This window comes from Aspergillus sydowii (genome assembly GCF_001890705.1).
Source record: "Aspergillus sydowii CBS 593.65 unplaced genomic scaffold ASPSYscaffold_7, whole genome shotgun sequence".
Classification (NCBI taxonomy): domain Eukaryota; kingdom Fungi; phylum Ascomycota; class Eurotiomycetes; order Eurotiales; family Aspergillaceae; genus Aspergillus; species Aspergillus sydowii.
The window spans coordinates 1157394-1174039 of NW_024467865.1; the positions used below are offsets into that span (position 1 = coordinate 1157394).

General features: G+C 50.7%; 8 protein-coding genes across 8 annotated transcripts; 4 read left to right on the top strand and 4 right to left on the bottom strand.

The window, feature by feature from the left end:
• Positions 1-389: 389 nt before the first annotated feature.
• ASPSYDRAFT_59193 (TLC domain-containing protein) lies at positions 390-1630 on the top strand (the record flags this gene model as incomplete). The annotated part of the gene is made up of 2 exons (XM_040849657.1): positions 390-869; positions 926-1630. The coding sequence occupies 2 exons, from the start codon at positions 390-392 to the stop codon at positions 1628-1630; spliced, it is 1185 nt and encodes a 394-aa protein (XP_040701547.1).
• A 500-nt stretch (positions 1631-2130) lies between these two features.
• ASPSYDRAFT_59194 (uncharacterized protein) lies at positions 2131-5514 on the bottom strand (the record flags this gene model as incomplete). The annotated part of the gene is made up of 5 exons (XM_040849658.1): positions 2131-2655; positions 2705-3603; positions 3696-3851; positions 4222-5178; positions 5247-5514. 5 exons carry the CDS (start codon positions 5512-5514, stop codon positions 2131-2133), a joined length of 2805 nt encoding a protein of 934 aa, XP_040701548.1.
• A 375-nt stretch (positions 5515-5889) lies between these two features.
• ASPSYDRAFT_32879 (rRNA-processing protein SOF1) lies at positions 5890-7345 on the top strand (the record flags this gene model as incomplete). Its single annotated transcript, XM_040845028.1, has 3 exons — positions 5890-5892; positions 5949-6928; positions 6985-7345. The coding sequence occupies 3 exons, from the start codon at positions 5890-5892 to the stop codon at positions 7343-7345; spliced, it is 1344 nt and encodes a 447-aa protein (XP_040701549.1).
• A 185-nt stretch (positions 7346-7530) lies between these two features.
• Positions 7531-8802, bottom strand: ASPSYDRAFT_133743 (uncharacterized protein; the record flags this gene model as incomplete). The annotated part of the gene is made up of 2 exons (XM_040840650.1): positions 7531-8160; positions 8293-8802. The coding sequence occupies 2 exons, from the start codon at positions 8800-8802 to the stop codon at positions 7531-7533; spliced, it is 1140 nt and encodes a 379-aa protein (XP_040701550.1).
• Positions 8803-9305: 503 nt separating this feature from the next.
• ASPSYDRAFT_59198 (putative zinc metallopeptidase) lies at positions 9306-10742 on the top strand (the record flags this gene model as incomplete). Its single annotated transcript, XM_040849659.1, has 1 exon — positions 9306-10742. The coding sequence occupies one exon, from the start codon at positions 9306-9308 to the stop codon at positions 10740-10742; it is 1437 nt and encodes a 478-aa protein (XP_040701551.1).
• A 246-nt stretch (positions 10743-10988) lies between these two features.
• On the bottom strand, positions 10989-13280 carry ASPSYDRAFT_59199 (uncharacterized protein; the record flags this gene model as incomplete). The annotated part of the gene is made up of 2 exons (XM_040849660.1): positions 10989-13101; positions 13159-13280. The coding sequence occupies 2 exons, from the start codon at positions 13278-13280 to the stop codon at positions 10989-10991; spliced, it is 2235 nt and encodes a 744-aa protein (XP_040701552.1).
• Positions 13281-13567: 287 nt separating this feature from the next.
• Positions 13568-15604, bottom strand: ASPSYDRAFT_46957 (CaiB/BaiF CoA transferase family protein). The gene is made up of 6 exons (XM_040847345.1): positions 15188-15604; positions 15070-15101; positions 14870-14996; positions 14303-14807; positions 13955-14248; positions 13568-13882 (listed from the first exon to the last, which is right to left on the bottom strand). The coding sequence occupies exons 1-6, from the start codon at positions 15374-15376 to the stop codon at positions 13671-13673; spliced, it is 1359 nt and encodes a 452-aa protein (XP_040701553.1). The 5' UTR covers positions 15377-15604; the 3' UTR covers positions 13568-13670.
• Positions 15605-15781: 177 nt separating this feature from the next.
• ASPSYDRAFT_32884 (riboflavin synthase) lies at positions 15782-16603 on the top strand (the record flags this gene model as incomplete). The annotated part of the gene is made up of 2 exons (XM_040845029.1): positions 15782-15812; positions 15873-16603. 2 exons carry the CDS (start codon positions 15782-15784, stop codon positions 16601-16603), a joined length of 762 nt encoding a protein of 253 aa, XP_040701554.1.
• Between the last annotated feature and the right edge of the window lie 43 nt (positions 16604-16646).

Here is a 16646-nt window from a genome sequence, read left to right on the forward strand (position 1 = left end):
TCCGTCACAAGGGCCGCGCTCCCCTCGGTCTCGCATTCTCAATCACTCCCTGGTGAGTGAGATAATCTGAATTCCTGACATTGGGCAGGTGGCTCTCTTCCTCCCCAGGTAATTATTCCGATATATATTCCCAGCCCGTTCAGCCCTGCGAGGTCCTCAGCTTATCCCCTTGTCGTTTCGCAGGCATCACAGTTTTCCAACACTATGGCTGGCCTCTAGACTCGCCCAAGCCCCGCTCAGTTTGCTTCTCCTAGCGCCTTGTCCGAGTCGCCGAGTCAGCCTTATATCGGAGCTGTTGTCCCGCAACACCCCCTCCTCCGAGCCACTGTTTCCATCCTATCTTTATCTGCGTGGTGCTTCCTAACCACCGAGTCGGTGGTCACTCCAGGATGTTAGACCCAGTCCCATGTCCCCCTGCATGGTTGCGGGAGACTGTCGAGCCATGGGCTTTGCGTTTCAACCTGCCTGTTCTAGCAGATCACTGTCACGAAGTCATCACCGTCTTCATCGTTTACCTCTTTATCCATTACGTCCTCTCGCCGTGGCTGTCTGCAAAGCTATTCCCACGTCACTATCCCAATCTCAATAAGCGTACGCAGCTTAACTGGAATGTCCACGTTGTGTCGCTGGTCCAAAGCACTTTCATATGTGCTGTCGCCCTATGGGTGCTTTTCACGGATGAAGAGAGAATGTCTATGTCTTCTGGGGAGCGAGTCCTCGGATATAGTGGGGCATGTGCTTTGATCAGCTCTCTTGCAGTGGGATACTTTATCTACGACCTAATCGTCAGCACCATCTATGTCAAAATGTTTGGCATTGGCATGCTCTTCCATGCGATTTCTGCGCTCTGGGTGTTCAGTTTTGGATTCGTAAGTACTCGAACATGCGTGAGTATGCGAACCACAATCACTGAAAAATTTCACAGAGACCGTTTGTCAACTTCTATGCTCCAACCTTTATCCTTTATGAGCTCTCTAGCCCCTTCCTCAATATTCACTGGTTCCTGGACAAGCTCAACATGACTGGTTCTTCCCTACAATGGTACAACGGCATGGCACTTCTCGTCGTGTTCTTTTTCTGTCGTCTCTTCTGGGGAACCTGGCAGTCTGCAGTCATATATATGGATATGTTCGATGCTGTCAGACAAACCTGGGCGGCTGGTCCTTCCTCTCCGCTCAACCCTGTCGACATCTCCGCACAGATCTTCCAAGCCCGCAGCGATGGGTCACTCTGCATCAATGAGGCTTGCGTCAGGGCTAACGCGGAGATTACCAAGTACTCCGAATATACTGCTGGTGGAGTCCCCACCTGGCTGGTCGCTACCTACATCACCTCCAACCTGATCCTCAACGGCCTCAATTACTACTGGTTCTCGAAGATGATTGAGACCGTCATGAAACGCTTCCGGCCCTCTCCTGCACCCAAGGACGCTTCAGCCAAGGCTACAAAACACTCGACGGAGCACAACAAGGAGAACAGCACGATGGAGGACCTCGCGCAACAGGCGGTTCTTGATGCCGCGTCCAAGTTGGAACAGGAAGAAGGGAGCTTATTCCTAGGTGATGTCAACCAATCAGCCGCCTCGGGCATTGATTCTGGTCTTTCAGATCTACGAAACAGGAAGGCTTAAGCTCACCTAGTTCGATCCCCAAGGTCGAATCAACGATAGATAGGCGGGGAGTAAAGGAAACGGGTATGACCCTGTATTTGATCCGCCGAATCAGCAAGTCCAGTGCGCGCGGTTCATTGATGTTGATTCCTAATGGCTCTGTGCATGGGAGCTATTACCTCGGTATAGGCCATATACTTTGCGCATCGCCAAACAGGCGTATGGGGTACTTATTAATTTAAATCTATCAATCGTGCCAGAATCCTCGAGTTCAGGATAGTAGACAACATTAACTGACAAAGCAAATGGACTTTAATTATTGAGTACAAACAAGGAACCACAACAGCTTTAGGAAAAATATGATCTCCAACAAAACACCACATAAGCGCCTACAGGTTGTCCCAGTCATCTTACATACCTAACACACGGCCAAGAAAAAAGAAAGAAAAAAGAAAGAAAACAGAAAGAAAAAAGAAAGAAAACAGAAAGAAAACAGAAATTCAAACTCTACCGACAAATGTTCACCGACCCATAACAGCTTCCGGTTTGGCAAGCATGTACCGCACGGCCTCATGAGCAACAACCGTGTCCCAAACGCTGTCTGAGCCACCACGTCGGAACTCCGGTCCAGTGGCGTCCTCGCCACCACCGCGAGTAGCTTCGCCGAGAATTGTCTCGAGGTCTCTGCGCTGAGAGTTGATCCAGCGACGTACGAATGCGGCAGGGTCTTTGCTAAGCGCAGTGAAGAAGGAGTGTTTCGCGCGTGAATGTGTGAGGGCTTGGACGATGAGAGCGACTTGGTCATCCAGCTGAGTGATTTGGCGCATACCAGCAGTGTACTGAGGGTTTTGAGTTAAAGCTAGCATCTTTGAGCGAAGGGGGTCTTCGACAGCGACTTGGATGTCGTAGACTGTTGGTGTGGGATTTTTGTGAAATTCTTCATCCACGCGGATTGTGTAAGGTAGCTTAATGGGATCAAGAGGGCTGGTGTGAGGGCCAATGCTTTCCGGAATTTGAGGGAAGAACATCTGGTCTCGACCGAAAATCTATACAGGGATGTTAGAATCACCCAGGTAATGGGGAGCGCAAACTTACGGCTCGTAGACGATCATCACAGCGTACTAGCCGTTTCTCCTCGTCTTCCTGTAGTCCCATGGCGCGGATATAGTCCCAGATACCCAAAACAATCCCACTTCTAGTCTCTTCCTCGACATCAAGCACATCAGCCAGCTCCTTGCTCAACTTATAGCGCTCGGGGGTTTCATCCCTGACAAGGCTGACAGTAACATTCAAGTTTTCCTGCGATGCACGGGAGAACTGAATGCTATCAAAGTCTGCGTTGGGCGGTAAGTTGGTCGTATTCGGTGGCAATTGGGGCTTTGCCCAAGTTATAGTTTTCGTCTCATCAGAGTTTGTTGAAGGGGACTTGTCGAAATCGATGGTGATCGTTTTGAAGAATTGTGAGAAGCGCTGTCTCGACCGCTTAGAAGCTGACCTTTTACCCTCGGCACCGTCCTCCTCCATCGCATTCCCATTCTCTTGGGTATCGTCTTCGCCCTCGCTGTCTGAGACCCCAAGATCACTGTCATCATCCAACAGCCGACCCTCTATCTGCACCTTATACCGGCCAGAGCCAGGAGTGGTTCCTGGGATAGCGCCATTTTGGCCCGTCTGCCAGGGTTGACTCTCCACCGTATTCGAGACCCAGATCCGCATCGTCCGGTATTTCTTTACTGTTTTGCTGATGGAGTCCTGAATGTCCAACCTCTTCCGCACAATAGCCGCATCTAGACGCTTTTCCAGGTCGCGTAAGTTTTTATACTGCTGTACACCTTCTCCAACGATAACATCTTCGACACCATCCGGGATATTCTTGTCTGTAGGCTTGCGGCTGCGACGAAGGGCGGCATCATTCTGGTGCTGTAGGTTACGCTGAGGTGCCATGTACTGAGGGGCCATGGCGTGCTGGGGCAACGGAACGGGCATCGCACCACCTAGAAGACAAGAACAAGAAGTCAGACACAATTAAGCATAGACTTTTCTACGCGCCAGAACCTATAAGTAACGCAAGGGACATTGAACGAACCTGGAGCTTGAGGTCCGCGACGAGGCGTGGCAGGAGAACGCTGGGCGCCCTGGGGGAAGCCACGACCGTAGCCGGGCGGCATTGGGGGGGCGTTCATAATTGACAATCGGCAAGGACGATAAAAAGCGGAATTGTTGGATTTGGCGACGCCGAAGTCTAGAGACGCGAAGCCTAGGGCGATGGGGTGGAGGCCGATGGATGAGTCTTCAATCATCGCAGCGGATTTCCAAACTTCGCTGGGAGTCCAACTCGCGATCGCGCTTTACCCGTTTCGGACAGCCATCAACCACAACTCCAGATTAACAATACCTTATCCTCCAGAATTATACGCCATAGGACATAAATCCTATTTATACTGAGTTTACTCCATCGGCTTCTTCAACTAGATGTTTGATATATTGGGTTTATGTTTCTAGGTGTTATCATTTCCGGTGCATAGAAACGAAAGGTTCCCGCAAAGCAACTAGACAATATGCTTACTCCAGTTGTGATGCTTGGTTAGTGTACAGCTCCTCCACGACATTACTCAATTTCGCAACGGTGTCCAGTGCGGCGTCATATCCTTGGTCGCGCTCGGTTTCGTCATATACGATCAAGCATCCTGCGCCTTGATCTAACACGCCAATGATCACTTTGTCCAGAATCATCTGCGAAAGCTTTCGTTCCACCTGCTGTGTATCCAACCCCACCATCTTGGCAACATGATCCAATTCAACGCGGCTGAATGGCTCAATGACCTTGATGAGGTTTTGTTCCAACATAGCGTCGTAGAGTCGGCGAAGGTGGTTACGGATGAACACATCGCTTCCTAGCTCGAACCGATAATCCGAGAGCGCTTTCTCGTACTCTTCAAGCGAGCGGTTGGCATGAGCTCGCGCAACAGCTTTCATGGCCTCAAGTCGTGGGCTGGCATATTTCTGGGCTTGCTTGGAACCCAAGAGGGTTGTCACGTCGTCCACCAGGTTCAGCATGATCTTGCAAAGCAGCATGTATTGAAGAGCCGCTGTAGCCTTCTCTCCCTCGTCCAGGGAGCTGTAGCCCTCTAGAGCCTCGATAAAGTAGGAGTATGAGGTGTTGAAGTCTTTGTCCTCGGCATGTAGCATACCGCTCTGCATATCCAGACTTGCCTGTAGATTCGGAGGTGTGTAGACAGAAGCAGCCGAAGTCCGTGAGGCGGTCAGTGCAGCACGCGCCTTGGCTTGGTTTCCAAGCGCATGGTATACCCGCGACTCCAGCAACTGCACTTCAACTAGCATAAGCTTGTCATCGAGCCGTTTCAATTCCCGGAGAAGTGAGTTGATCAGGTTAAGGGCGTCGTAGTAGCTCTGCTTCTGCATGTATATAGCTACCAACCGAGTCTCAAGGTTCTGTCGAAGGAAAGACCGCCGCTCGGCCACAGCCCATTCGATGCAGGATTGGATGACGGAGATTTGAATATCAAGGGTGTTTGGAATCTCACTAAACAAGTCGAGCAACTGGCGTACTATATAACAGCTCATTAGCATTCCCGTCGCCTTCTATGCGTCACCTCTAGATACCAATTTAACATACCGAGCTTCGCTGTCTTTGCCTTGGCGAATGACGAAAAAGAATCCCGACTTGTTTTGATCAGGTCTGCAATCTCCTGCGGCTTCTTCTCGTCTCGGTAGAGCTCTCCCAATCCGATCAACGCATTTTCGTAATCACGCGACGTCTTTTCGGAGGACCCAGGACCTTTAGCAAGAGTGTCTTTGTAGATAGCCTCAGCTTTCTTAGGATCCTTCTTTGCGAGAGCTCGAGCTTCCTCTATCCGCTGAGCGGCCTCTGAGGAAGGAGCCATGACCTATGCTGGTGTGAGGGAAACGGGAATGCAATATGGTAGATCTAAAAGGATATTTGTTATTCGGTGACCGGTACAGTGCACAACGAGTTTGTAACGTGAGAATCAAGGATAGAATGGTGGAGGAGGTTGATGGATGGGCGGATATCATCACTTGGCCGCAAGAGCTCCATCTCACCTTACTAAGTCATCAAGCAGCCTCTCTGCCTGAGGCTACTATATTCACCGCCCACAACACGGCGGCGGTCTCGATATCATCCGTCAGAAAAAAATGTATAGAACGAAAATATCCTGGTCTCTCTCCAGTTCCTCAATTAGTCAATTTCAGGTACCTTCCTTCCATTTTGTGACTACTGGGCTGCGGGAAACGTAATCATGGTAAGATTTGTCTCTGTCTATTGATTTCTCTAAGCAACTTATTAATCCCTCAACAGAAAATCAAAGCTCTTTCCCGATCGTCTGCCTCGCAGCAGACGCCCGGTACTGCTGTGGTTCGGCAACCTCGAAATCTAGACCCGTCCCAGCATCCCTTCGAGCGTGCGCGCGAGTACACAAGAGCTCTCAATGCTGTAAAGATGGAGCGTCTTTTCGCTGCGCCATTCTTGGGCCAAATGGGCGAAGGTCATGTCGACGGTGTTTACACAATGGCCAAGGACCCTGGTTCTTTGGAAAGATTTGCTAGTGGGAGTGGTGATGGTGTGGTCAAGGTCTGGGATCTTACAACACAAGGCGAGGTTTGGAACAACACGGCGCACGAGAATATCGTCAAGGGGGTATGCTGGACGCCGGACCGGAAGCTGCTTTCTTGCGCTGCCGATAAGACGATCAAACTGTTTGATCCATATAACTCCTCCTCCGAAGCTCCCCCTCTTGCTACATATCTCGGCCAGGGCGCTTTCACCAGTCTTACACACCACCGGGACCAACCCTTTTTCGCCGCATCATCTTCTCAGATCTCGATCTACGACCTTTCACGACCTTCCTCAACACCCTCTCAGACCCTTCACTGGCCCACCAGCGTTGACACGATTACATCAGTCGCCTTCAATCAAACCGAAACCTCAGTCCTTGCGTCGACTGCGATCGACCGCTCCATCGTTCTTTATGATCTTCGCACTTCGTCTCCTCTATCTAAACTGGTCCTGAGATTGGCATCAAACGCTATTTCCTGGAATCCAATGGAAGCGTTCAACTTTGCAGTTGCGAACGAAGACCATAATGTCTACTTGTTCGATATGAGGAAGATGGACCGTGCTCTGAATGTTCTCAAGGACCATGTCGCTGCAGTTATGGATGTGGATTTCAGTCCGACGGGCGAGGAACTTGTTTCAGCCTCGTATGACAGGACAATTCGCTTGTGGAACAGGGCAACTGGTCATTCGCGTGACATCTACCACACGCAGAGAATGCAACGGTCAGTTATTTCCAAGTATTTTCTCAATGCAAAGCATGAAACTAATTCAACGACAGTGTGTTTTCGACCAAGTTTACTCCCGATAATAAATACGTTCTATCTGGTTCGGACGATGGTAACATCCGATTATGGCGTACCAACGCATCCGACCGCAGTGGGATTAAAAGTGCCCGCCAGAGAACAAAACTGGAATACGACCAAGCCCTTGTTAAGAGGTACTCCCATATGCCAGAGATCAAACGGATCAAACGCCAGCGCCACGTTCCTCGAACTATCAAGAAGGCTCGTGAGATTAAAACGGAGGAGCTTGCTGCTATTAAGAGGCGCGAGGAGAACATTCGGAAGCATGCTAAGAAGAGCACTCTGCGTGCGAGACAGAGCGAGCGTGAAAAGATGATTCTAACACAGGAGAAATAGATGTGCGCTCGCCGTCTCTCGTTGCAACTAATTGAAGTCGGAATGTGTTAATTAAAGGCACGGCAGTCTACGCCAAAACGCAACCTTCCACGGCAGACGGAAATCGCTATTATATGTTCCTATTATACATCCGCGAGCATCATTTCGTTAAGGAGGTGGTTAAGAGTGGCGAGGCTTGGGCACAATTATTCTTTCTCAACTCGCGGCTCCGGTTTCTTTACTCCAGCCTGCTTCGTTTGAGATGGCGCTTGTGGTACAGCGGAATCGATACCACTCAGATACCGGGCGATCTTCTGAAGGCCTGCCGGCAGCACCGCATACAGGTTGGCAAGCATAGCGAACGTCGGCAACCTAATAATACCACTTCGTCCCTGATCTATCATGGATACAATAGCCTGGGCGACATGGATTGGTTCAAGCACAGGCGCGAAAAAGGAGTTGGGCGTTTTAATAGACTTGAACAAGGGCGTTGATATTTGACCGGACTCGACCAACACTGTTTTCACTTTATCTCCGTTTCCTGATACCCGAAGTTCTGCCTCCAATGTGCGATGCAAGGCACTGAGGCCTGCTTTACTCGCCGAGTAGTCTGCAAGACCGGCAGCGCACAGTTGTCCTAAGACCGAGCTAACGTTTACGATGGTGCCTCCGTTCTCGCTGGATAACATGTGTGGGAGAAACACTTGACAAGTGTGAACAACTGCCAAGAGATTCGTTTGTATGGTCTTCTGGAATGCTTCCGCAGGTAGTGACAGGAGCGTCTGCCCGTGGATCCGAGTCGCTGCACAGTTAACGAGCACTGTCGGTGCACCCAACTACAGGTAAATAGTTAGCGAATGAAATCATCACGAAGCACCCAACGGCCGGAGTATAACGCGGCCACTCAATCGTAACCTCCTGTATAAGCCAAGGAAGCCTAAGGGACGGGTAAGGAAAACATGACGTACGTCCTCTTCAATCCTCCGCGCAACGGTCTCAACCTTATCCCTCACTCCAATATCGCACTGATAATACTCGACTCCGCCAACATCCTCCCACCCTTTGAGATCTTTTTCCTCCGCGATATCCAGCACCGCAACGCTCGCCCCGCGCAGCCCGTAGATCTGAGCGATCAACCTTCCCAACCCGCTCGCTCCTCCCGTTATAACAATAACCTCCTCGCTCAAATCGACTTGCCTGGGCACGCCAAACGCAATACGGTCACTAATCACAAATGCGATGTCAAGGAGGGTCAGGAAGCTAGCGTAGGCGAATGCGACAATGAATGCGGGATGCGCGTAGGGGGTTGCTTGGGCGCGGAGACAGAGGACTATGATCCAGGCGATGAAGGGGTGGAGTATTGAGCGGGTTAGGACGGTCATAATAAGGTCAATGTTGAGGTGTTCGTGCCATCGCTTTGAGGGTGGTGGGTTAGGATGATTTACGCGGGAGGGCGTGGTGAGGATGCGTTGTGCCATTCTGTATGTTGGCACTTTTTCTCTGGGTATGTGTGAGGATTATCCGATAAGATAGAATTAGAAAAGGAGCAAGCGTGTTTTTTAGGGGTGGTGTTGAGCCATGTTGAGTTCCGGGCAATCACATTATTGTTTCGGTTGAAGAAGGAAGAACCGAGACTCGAGCTCGGGGTTGGCTGTACGGGAAATTAGCGCCCAACAGCTAGCCTGTAGTCGTATCTTTTTATTTCTGTGTCTGTGGTCTGTAGCTTCAGGTTTTAGATGATCCAGAAGAAAATCCGTATCGCGCGTCCAGGACCGGAGGTTCGTGTAGTAGTACTCGGGTTTTGTGGTTGGAGATATATTTTGTCTTCGGTCCAGGTTCCCCGCCGTCTTTCTTATACTACGTAGACTCCAACTGTCCGACGATATGCCACGCGACTATCACACATATTTCTTCAACAACCAGCAACTGACACGCTACCAGCGTATTTGAATATGTATATATCACAATGTCTTCTCGACAGATGCCCCAATTAAAAAAGATCCGTGGCGTTAGGCTTGGAGGCACATCGGCAGGCGACACAGACACCACCTGGGACGTCACCATAGAATATCCTCCCAACTGCCCGGAAGGAGTGATCTCCTCTGCCAGTCCAAACGATCCTCCTTCCCCTACTACTTCTTCGCCACCTCTACTTCTCCCAGCCCTCGTCCATCCTCACATCCATCTAGACAAAGCCTTCATACTTAACAGCACCTCATACAACAACTTACTGCCCTCAACCGGCTCATTCCAAGAAGCTCTCACCTCCACAAGCAAAGCAAAGGAAGCCTTTACCCATGCCGATATCCTCGCGCGTGGCGAGTGGCTACTCGCCGACTCTGTCGCATCCGGCGTAACCGCCATCCGCGGCTTCGTCGAAGTCGATCACACTGTGCAACACACTTGTCTCAATGCCGGGCTGGTCCTTAAAGAGAAATGGAAAGACGCCTGTGATATCCAACTAGTCTGCTACGCACAGGACCCCATCTTCTCAACTACTCTCGGAGAGGAGAATAGACGCCTGATCGACGCCGCTATCCGGGACCACGCACCAGATAAGCTTGGTGTTCTGGGCACGACACCATACGTGGAATCGAGCATCGAAGCTTCAAGACAGAACATCGAGTGGGCAGTTGCCACGGCCTTACAGAACGATCGGCACCTCGACTTCCATCTTGACTATAGCCTTGCTCCTCCCGAGGAAGACCCGGAGCCGCTCATCTGGCACGTACTGCGTACTCTCCGTGCGCTAGGGTGGACATCGCAAAATACAAATAAACGCGTAATGTTGGGACATTGTACACGGTTTTCTCTATTCAAAGAAGAAGACTGGATGCGTCTCGGGCGAGAAGTCCACGACAACGAGCTCCCCGTCAGCTTTGTTGGTCTTCCGACTAGCGATCTGTACATGGCAGCTACACCCTCTGGTAATGATACCGGAATCAAAACTAACCCTAGAGGCACGCCCCCTGTCCCCGCTATGATCCGTAAATTGGAACTCGATGCAGTGATTAGTGTGAACAATGTCGGGAACGCATTCACGCCCTGGGGCTCTGCGGACCCATTGGGTCTTGCCTGTTTAGGTGTGGGTATGTATCAAGCTGGGACAGTGAGCGATGCAGAACTACTATATGAATGCGTGTCTACGCGTGCCCGCGCCGCTATCGGACTATCTTCGCCATCGCAATCTGATCCCGGCGTTTGTTTGAAACAGGGCGACTGTGCGGATTTCCTGCTGTTGTACGATGGAGATGATACTGGACTTCTCGAGCCCGGTGCGAGTCGGGCCCGGAAGAGCATTGCGGAGGTTGTCTGGGATCCTCCGGTGAGAACGAGTAGAGCGGTCGTTTCTCGGGGCCGCGTGGTGAAGCGCGCACAGTTGGCTGCTTCTGAAGCTGTTTTCCAGTTTTTAGAGTAGAATTCTTCACGCAATCGAAGTGTAACCAATGATTTTGATAGCTGTATTTGAAATATATGGTCTTCTAAGTAGATAGTTGCGTCTCATGAGTTCGACTTCCGCTGATATTTGAATGCCTTAAAAACTCCATCCACTTCACCAATCCTGTACAATAAACCGTGCACCGAAAGACATACTAAAGCACCGCTGAACCGCTAGAAACATGCAGTGAAACATATAAAGCATAAGTATATCGCATAGGACATGTTAAGCAGGCACATTCCCCGTGATAGTGGGCATAGCTCTGTGCAATGCATAGCTGAACGTGGTACAACCCGGGTCCTCCTGCAAAATATCGAGGTCTTCCTGGTTTGTCGAAAGACGAACTCCATTCCCAGCTCGCGGGTAGAGGCGGTGTTCCTGAAACTCATACTCGGAGTCCTCGTCCGATGATTCGTAGTCATGCCCCTTGAGGGTGCGTTCCGAGGCCGTATTTGGCTGGCTGTTCTTCTCTCCTTCAACAGCTGATGCGGGCTGTATGGAAGTTGAAGAAGGGTCTGGATTGCTCGCTGAGACGGAGCCATTTGATTGAGAAGGACCTGCTGTGGTCACAGCTTGGGATGATGCAAAGTTTGATGACGGCAATGACTTCATGTTCTCGGGGAACATGGGCAAAGTGGGGTGTTTATCTGATATGGCAAGAAGGAACTCGACAAGTGCAGCATGTGATAATGTTGACAAAAACCGCCGCCGGTCATTCGTAGGGAACTGCCCTCCCCCTACTTCAGTCCTGGGTATCACTAATGGAGGATGAACGGGAGGCCCAGAATTAGAGGTTGGATTACTCCTAACAACAGTTGGATGGAGTATGGTGATCTTCACGGGCTTGCATTCTCGACAGACCCATTCCTTCTCCTTCACCGTGACCACCTCGTTTTCAATGGGCGGATCATGGCAGTGTTGATGCCACGCGCGACTGCACTTATCGCAGAATACAATGGCGTTGCTCGGTGGGCTGTGGCCACGCTGGCAATACATACATACAATACTCGTGTTCTTCCCCTTCTTGGGCGTGCGTTTTCGTGGCCTGGTGGACTCTTGGGGTCTATCGGAGGGCCCAGGAAAATAATGGGACTCTCTGGGGATAGCTGGCGTGAGAGGTGAAGGAACATATAGCGAAGGTCTGTTTACTTGTCGGCCGGACTTCGTTTGCGTTGCGACTGGAGTAACGTTTGATTCATCTGAGCTAGAGTCCGCCGCTCGAATGATATCTTCGCCGTCGCTATCATGACCACGTTTGCGCTTTTTGGATCCACTTTTTCTACTCCCAGCACTTCGTCGTTGGCGGGAGTGAGATGTATCCTTGACCGGTATAGCCGATGGGGGCTTTGTTAGCGACCTATCGGAGGTATTTGAAATTGTGAGAGCTGGCGCTAGTGGTGCAAATGCTGTTGACGATACTGCTAATGGAAGTGGTGGCCGAGATTCTGACGGTGCTTGAACATCCACTGGAACTCGCGGGCTAGCTGATGCTGGTATTGATGATGAACTAGGAGCACCGAGTCCAGAATTTATATTAATCCAGCCGTGGGGTCTTGCAGGAATCCCGTCAATGCTGGCGGAGGACGACGGATTTTCTGACGGTAGCCGTGTATGGCCTGCTGCTTGCGGCCCAGTAGGTGTTCGTGTTGATATTGAATCAATAGCTGCTGGCCTAGGAATGATATTAGTTGACCTATGGGGTCTCGCTGAAGTTCCATTAATGCTGGTGGAAGATGGTGATTGATGCTCTGGTAACGTCCGCGGAGGGCCTGGGACTTGCGGGTGAGCTAGTACCGGTGTCGATGCGGAGTATGCTGTGACTGGTTTAGGAGCGATATTGATTGGGCCATCAAACTTGGCGGGGGTTCCGTTAATGCCGTTAGATGATTGCGGTTGACGCCCTGGCGATGACTGCACGCGGTTTGGCACCTTTGGCCCGGCCGATGTTGGTGCCAATGTTGAAGATATTGAAGATGTTGCCGCTGGTTTCGGTGCGATATGAGTCAAGGCATTTGGTTCGGCAGGCGGCCCATTAATACCGTTAGAGGACCGTGTAGGCGCAGATGCAGGATTTGGGGCCACAGCTGGCACCTCCACCCTGGTTGGGTACACGAAGGGAGCCGTTGGTAGCTCGATGAGAGTTGAAGAAGCCCTCATCGTGTCTATATTCCGAGGGTTGGTATTTTGGTTATTGCAAACCGAGTTTGAAGAGAAAGGACTGCAGCTGACAGATGCTTGATCATCTCTTGGCAGCACTTGCTGCCGTGATCCTTTGATATCACGCGCGAACCGTGCAAGGAGCTCCGTCGTGGCTGCCGAAAGTTTTGGAATATGGACTCTAACGGATGGAGTACCGGATCGACTGGAATTTGAGGTCTGTAGTGTTCGAGTCGACGATGTGTTGGGCGAGGCTGATGGGTGCGACTGCGCACTAGCAGTGCTTGGGGTCTCAGTTCCGCTTGGTGGCGCTGCTTCTATAGAAGCGAGGGATGAAGAAACCTCATTTTGCTGGGACATGCCCCAGGCCAACTGGTGAATTTTTCCGGAAATCCGAGCTCACGGGTCAGCGAGAACGCCCAATGAAGGACTAATTGGGCCTGTTGCTTTTGGGCGACGAGATGGAACGGCATCGTCAAGTTTGAACGGATCCAAGGATTTATACAACGTCACGTGATCGGCTGGTTTGGCCCATTTGAACTTGATCTGTTCACTTGTTCATTCAAAATCCTAGTTCTTTTGAGAACCCAGCTGGCCTCAATTTTTGTTATGTTGATATTTTTGGGCTGAAGTCGTTGCGATCTTACTAATGCTTGTGTTTTTGAATATTGGAATTAGATTCGAACAATTTTCCTATCTATTTCCAACTCTATGTACGATCTCATGCTTCATATCGAATGCATATCTTATCTATGATACGACGCCGTCCTGCTTCAGTTGAGAAATTTCCTTTTCACCATACTGGAGCATTTCTGCAAGAATCTCCTTGGTGTGCTGTCCGAGGGTGGGAGGAGGCGTTCGCACGCCAGGGGTTGCATGGGAATATTTGACCGGCGTGTTTACTAATTTGACAGGACCGCATGTTGGATGATCGATTTCGGTGACCATTCCACGCGCTTGGACTAAATCGTGGAAAAGTCAATTAAAAGCAGGGATTCGTGTGGGAAAGGTCCTGTTCTGCAGGAGTAACTTACCGTGCGCATGGTTTAATGTCCCTTGAATGTCATTGACAGCAGCATAGGGCATCCCGCTGCCCTCCATGATTTCGAGCCACTGCTGCGTGGTCTTTTCCTTAACACGGTTTTCAATCAAGCCGTCAATCTCCGGTCGGTGCTTTACACGGTCACTGTTGGTCAAGAATCGAGGATCCGACTTCCATTCGGGGTGACCTAACCGGTCGCACAATATGCCGAATAACTTGTCGTTGCCGCCGCCAAACAAGATATCCCCGTCGCGAGTTGGATAGCTTCGGTATGGCACAATGGATGCTTGGAGATGTCAGTACACCTGGATGTGAGAATGATGACGACTCGGGTACATACGGTGCTCTGTACCCCAACGCCCCGAATCCTTCTTTCCACTAATCAGAGCAGAGCTTGCAATATTGGCGAGAGTTGCAACTTGACAGTCACTTAGACATGCATCAATATGCTGTCCCTTGCCGGTTCGTGCTCGGGCGAGCAATGCAGCCATGATCGCATTGGAGGTATACAGCCCGGTTGTTAAATCTGTGACTGCCACACCTACCTTGACAGGCTCGCCTCCTCTGCTTCCAGTGATATGCATCAACCCCATCTCGGCCTCCACCATCACATCGTATCCAGCGCGGTTGCTGTACGGACCGGTCTGGCCATACCCGGTGATACTCGCGTAAATCAGGCTAGGGTTTATTTTCCGGAGCGTTTCGTAATCCATATTGTATTTCTTGAGACCCCCTGGAAGGTAGTTCTCGACAAGGACATCGCACTCCTTGACTAGTCGGTGTAGAATATCAACGCCGGACTTGTGCTGGAACGAGAGACCGATCGATTTCTTATTGCGGTTGACCTGCGCGGGAGTTAACCCAGGATGATCCACTGAAATGAATTTATAACCTGATCACTGCATACCGCGAGATAGTAAGCACTCTCACCGGGGCCCTCCTTGTCTGAACCGTCCTTGTATTGGGCGTATGGTGGACCCCACGCTCGAGTATCATCTCCCCGCACAGGATGTTCCACCTTGATCACGTCGGCTCTGTTGCGCAAAGGTCAATTAGAATAAAGCTTGGATATTCGCGACGGGAATGTCTTGGACTTCGGCGGCTTACCCTAGGTCCCCGAGAATTTGTGTGCAATATGGCTGTAGCCGAGAAGTCAGTATCGTGAATGTACCCCGCACGGAAATTGCATCGTCCCCGAAGGATACAGGGACAGCACAGAGCTTACCCCGGCGAGGACTCGTGTCATATCAAGCACTCTAATGCCCTGCAAGGGCAGTGTCCCATCTGCGGCAGCCAGTGGAGTTGAATAAGAGCGCCATTGTGTCGCGTGTCTGGCTATGCTGCCCCTCGTTGATCGTTGAAGGCCGGGGCGCTGGGCAACTAATGCCCTCTGTAATTTGAATGTCGCATTCATTGTGATTGTCTTGAAAGACTGCACATTGGCAAGAGAGGTTACAACTGATCAAGATTAGGCGGGAGGGCGCAACATTGAAGTATGAAGATTGGAGAAGCTCTCCGACTCGGGCTCAGCACCGGCCTCAAAGCCGAGGTTGACCCGCCTCTTCCGCTAAGCATTTCCACCCCGAGCTTCAGTCAATCGCATCACCATAATCAGATATTTATACATTTTCGAAGCTTCGTTATAGGTATTAGGAATCTGAAAATGAATCGCAGAATGTTTTGGATAAGCGCTGACAAATCCCGGAAACTAGAATTCCAAGCCGGTTACCGTTGGCTCCATATCAACCCCGTCTTGCCCACTCTTTTCCACCCCTCTTCCGCTGCGGATAACTCAAGCCGAACATCCTACTCATCCGCCATGTTTACCGGACTCGTTGAAACCATTGGAAGTGAGTGCCTTGCAGTTCCACGAATAAACTCCCGACCTCTGAATTAACCGTAATTTTTAGCCGTCTCGTCCCTCGAGCCCCTCGACACGACAGCAAGCGGAGGCGGGGGCACATCCCTCACCATCACCGATTGCGAGACTATACTCACTGATGTGCAGCTGGGCGATAGTATTAGTGTCAATGGTACGTCAGCCCAATGGCTACAATATGGATTGGCATCAGCTGCTAACCCGGCCGGCGCAGGAACCTGCCTGACTGTCACGGCCTTTGAAAAATCATGGTTCAAAGTCGGAGTCGCCCCCGAAACTCTCCGCCGTACAAATCTAGGCGCCCTAACGGAAACATCTCAAGTGAACCTCGAGCGCGCCGTGAAAGGCGAAACCCGGATGGGCGGACATATGGTGCAGGGTCATGTCGACACAATCGCGGAAATTATTGCTACGACGCCTGATGAGAATTCATTGGTTCTCCGTCTTCAACCCCGCGATATTACTACTTTGCGATACATTGTTGAAAAGGGATTCATTACGCTTGACGGAGCAAGCTTGACGGTTACGCAGGTGAAGGATGGAGAGGACGGATGGTTTGAGATCATGCTCATAGCGTATACGCAGGAGAAGATTGTAACAGCGGCAAAGAAGGTTGGGGATTTTGTGAATGTGGAAACTGATGTAATGGCGAAGTATGTTGAGAAGGGAGTGCAGGCCTACTTTGCTGGAACAGCAGGGGGCAATATAAGCATTTTGGAGAAGATGGTTGAGCGGATAGTCGAGGAGAAGCTGAAGCGATAACTTGGGATGGAGCACGAAAGAAAGCTCAGATAACAAATTTTAA

What these genes read in the sequence shown, in the direction of transcription:
- ASPSYDRAFT_46957 (XM_040847345.1), bottom strand. Translation starts at nt 15,376, where the DNA reads ATGAATGCGACATTCAAATTACAGAGGGCATTAGTTGCCCAGCGCCCC. An exon ending in CAAATTCTCGGGGACCTAGG is followed by an intron (nt 14,997 to 15,069) that starts GTAAGCCGCCGA and finishes TTTGCGCAACAG; the next exon opens with AGCCGACGTGATCAAGGTGG. An exon ending in AGAGTGCTTACTATCTCGCG is followed by an intron (nt 14,808 to 14,869) that starts GTATGCAGTGAT and finishes ACTCCCGCGCAG; the next exon opens with GTCAACCGCAATAAGAAATC.